This window comes from Aplysia californica, unplaced genomic scaffold (assembly GCF_000002075.1).
Source record: "Aplysia californica isolate F4 #8 unplaced genomic scaffold, AplCal3.0 scaffold00058, whole genome shotgun sequence".
Taxonomy (NCBI): domain Eukaryota; kingdom Metazoa; phylum Mollusca; class Gastropoda; order Aplysiida; family Aplysiidae; genus Aplysia; species Aplysia californica.
This window is the reverse complement of record NW_004797328.1, coordinates 2,030,358-2,034,103: the sequence shown is the minus strand read 5'-3', so window position 1 is coordinate 2,034,103 and position 3,746 is coordinate 2,030,358. Positions and strand designations below refer to the sequence as shown.

Below are 3,746 nucleotides of genomic sequence, written 5' to 3'. Positions count from 1 at the left end.
GTCATCTGCATATCTTAGATTGTTTATATTGTGTCCCCCTATCGAGATACCAGACATTTTTTCTATGTGTCTCCTGATATTTTCACTATACAGGGAGGACAAGTCTGGAGAAAGTACACACCCTTGTCTGACTCCTCTTTTAATCTGTATGTATTCGCTAACATGGCATTGGAAACCAACTAAAAAGAGAAAGCAGGGAAGACCAACTGGAAGCTATAAAGGAACGGTAAGAGATGGGGCAATCGCCCAGGGCCTAGATGTGCCGAAATTGGAGAAAGTGGCCCCAGACAGACAAGCGTGGCGTCGACTGCTCTCCGCCTCATGTACCTGACGGTACAGGGAGAGAGTAAGTAAGAAGTAATATTCGTATTAATAAAATATTAAAAAGATACCGACATTGCATGATATTGCACGCTATCGATCAAAGGGACATAACCGTATAAATTACATTTTTTTACTGCCTGCACAGAGTTACCGAATACTGTGACCAGTACATTGTAAAGGATAATAAAGATTGTTGTATTTTGAGTATTAGAAATCTAGATCATGCCTTTCATTGTTATGGAGAATGGATATCTTAGTAAGACCTTGCATTAGAATGGAGATATGAGCATTATGTAAAACAAATTAATTAAGGTTTGATTCTTCTAAAGCTTGGCACCGAAGTTTTTACTGTTTTCCAAAACATACTCTCTAACAAAAGCCTGGCAAAGGTCAACGGAAGTAAAATTTTGTTGTTTGTCATTGGTCCAGTCTGTTGATTGGGTCGCTTCAGACACTAAAAATAAAGCTGTTTTGTTATTTTACGAAGCTGATTACCTGTTCAGCGAACTATGTTGCAGTTAAAAGAATCAAGGCTGGAATTTTCATTAAATGTTAGATTTAAGTAATATTGAAGGTGATTCTGCCTTTTCCAGCGCAAATTGCCAGAGTATGGCTTCGTCGAGCAGCGAAAACTCCCAGTGGCTTTCAGTAACAGAGGAGACGTTATTTTTGCATGACGGCTTGTTACGGGTGACTGATTTGGTGGAACTGCCAAAAGACGTTGAGAATTGTGGTTCTAGAGACAATGAAGTTGTTTCTTTTGATTCCAAAGACCCGGAGGAGTTAAGTGCAAAATTGCTGGAAATTTGTGGGACGAGGAATAATTCTTTCAGCACCTTGTTGGAGTATCGGCTGAATGCACTGAGGGGGCTGTGGAAAGCTCACAATTCCTTCAACAGAGAAGACCAAGGAGACCGGGAGCCGACATCACAAGACGATGCTATAGCCCTTCTAAAAAAGCAAGGCTTGCTGAAAGAGTCTGATCAAGCCTCCTTTTCAACCCGTATCAGCCTTCTTCTCATCTTGCCTTTGCTTCAGTCTCAAAGTAAAACTGACCCCGAGCTATGTGCAGTGACGTCTGGTGTGATTCTCACCTGTTTGCGTGATTGTCCACCCCTAAGTCTAGCGAAAGAACCTGGAGATTGTCTAAATGGCTTGGAATCCTTGCTTTGTGGATGGCTTGGAGAACAATCCGAATCTTCAGGAGCAGTCCACTGCGCTCAGGATAAGAAACATCAAGAAAATGCTGCAGCTGCTTTGGTTGCGCTTGCTTGTGCCAGGTTTGGACCATAATTACATCCATGGATTAGGCTATTGCTATTTTACTCTTAAGTAAACTTAGATTTAGATTACGCAGGTAAATTTTTACTTTCACTCCCGCACACTGATGCACTGCTTCGGGGGTCAAACTGCGTATTGTTAGCTGCAGATCACACATCATAAACAAGCCACTATTTACGAAGTGACTATTCGGACTTGAGTCCGAATTGAATATAATGAAAAAATGTTATTCAGACTCTGATTCTTGTCCAGCATGACATCACTTACGACTTCCAGTGACTCGTGACTCCGGCTTCCTGTCCTGCCTCACTCGTGACTCGCCTCAGGCTGGGTAGAGACCGGGATCACTTTGGGCTTGGGCAAAATGGCGTTAAATTGTGCCGGAGCCGAGTTTTTATCTTATGATGAATTTGAGGCTGGCCTGAAAATTTAGAGCGCTTCTAATAAATGTTTATGTGTCAAGAGGTCATCAGAAGCAATTAAAGATGGCTCGTTACCGTGTGTCGGGGTCGGATGGGCGGCCTGCACACGTGTGGCTGTGTGTACGTGTCGGGGAAGGGGGGGGGTGGGCGCGCTATCGGTCCGGGCGTTGAACGTCGCATACTCGTCAGTCCCCCACCCCCGGCAACTGATCATTACAATAATAAGCTAGTCTTGACCTAGATCTACGTAATGAATTGAGCGCTGGTCTATGGAATCAAAAGTTGCCGTATGCTCGGCTCTACACAGCAACACAACTTTTTCTTGGTGTAAACAATCGAGATGACACAGGCTTGTGTATATTTGAACGAATCTGTCTTTTTTTTTTTACACAGCTCATAATATGCAGGTGCCAGGAGATCTGCTAATCTTCAATTTTACCTTTTTCTACAACAAAGAAAGTGGGAAACATGGGGGGTGGGGGGGGGGGGTATCAATGAGGCGGCGGGCATCGGATAGGCAGACAAGGTGCGAGGGAAACTAAAAAATGGCGGAAAATTGGAAGCACTGAACGTTAGATCTATAGAACGAAGACACTTCCTTTTTTTCCGGACCCGTGTCCGAATAACATACTTATTCGGACTCGAGTCCGAATTGAGAAAATGTTATTCGGACTCGACGGCCACTATTGAACTGTCGCATATATATATATATCAAAGAAAATTTCAAATCTAACCATAAAATATCAATTAATGGGTTAAAACTCCCCAGATTTTCTTTTACCTCAGTAGGGGCAGGCCCCCCTAGAACCCCCCCCACCCCCGATTGGTCAGAAGCACGATCTCTAGATATATAAAGAACAATCATATATATTTAAAAAACTGTTTATATTTGCGACGGAAAGTAAATTGATATTTGTGTTCAGCGCTTCAATATTTAGTAGAAAATGGACAACTGGTAACCAAGTGTGAGACGGGAGGGAAAGTAAAAAAATACTAAATAAACTTGAACTCTATTTCTCCGAATGGTTTCCGTTCTCTAGAATTGTTGATAATAATTGCGAATGGAGTGGCCGGATGTGAAGAATGTGTGTGTGAGTGAGTGTGTGTATGTGTGTGTGTGTATGCATATATGTGTTGTGTTTGTGTGTGTGAGTGAGTGCGTGTGTGTGTGTGTGAGTGAGTGAGTGTGTGTGTGCGTGTGTATGTGTGTGACTGTGTGAGTGAGTGTGCATGTGTATGTATGTGTAAGGTGTGAACGGGGCGTGGAGTGGGGTGCGTGGAGGGATTTTCTTTGTTTACATGAAGGATGTTAGTTTTCAAAGTGACTATTTCTCAGAACGTTCGGGAAAATAAAGTTGAACTCTTTTTCTCCGAATGGTGTCCGATCTCGAGATTTTTTGGGTTATTTGCGAGATTTAGGCGTCATCCTTTCATTCTGCCATTCTGCTAAGACTGGGAAGAAGCATTTTTTGCATCAAATTCAATTTCTAGAGCTGAATATTCAGATACTTCAGTTGTGGTTGGGGCAACGTTCCTGGACTATACCTCATTTGAAAATGCCTTCAAAAGATACTAAAGGAAAAAAAAGATTACTCGACCTTAGCAGTAACCTATATTTTGCTTAGTCACCCGGCAATTTAAAAGCTAAAATCTTTCATGTAAAAAAAAATCCCTCCACGCCCCCGCCCCACCCGTTCACACCTTACACACACACACACA

General features: G+C 42.5%; 1 protein-coding gene across 1 annotated transcript in view; it reads left to right on the top strand.

Moving 5' to 3' along the window:
• Nucleotides 1-727: 727 nt before the first annotated feature.
• Nucleotides 728-3,746, top strand: part of LOC101853605 (probable E3 ubiquitin-protein ligase HECTD4) — a gene marked incomplete in the record, with an annotated part of 74,361 nt that continues 71,342 nt past the window's right edge. The window contains 1 exon segment of the mRNA XM_035968422.1: nucleotides 728-1,604. Coding sequence (XP_035824315.1) covers nucleotides 874-1,604 — 731 coding nt within the window.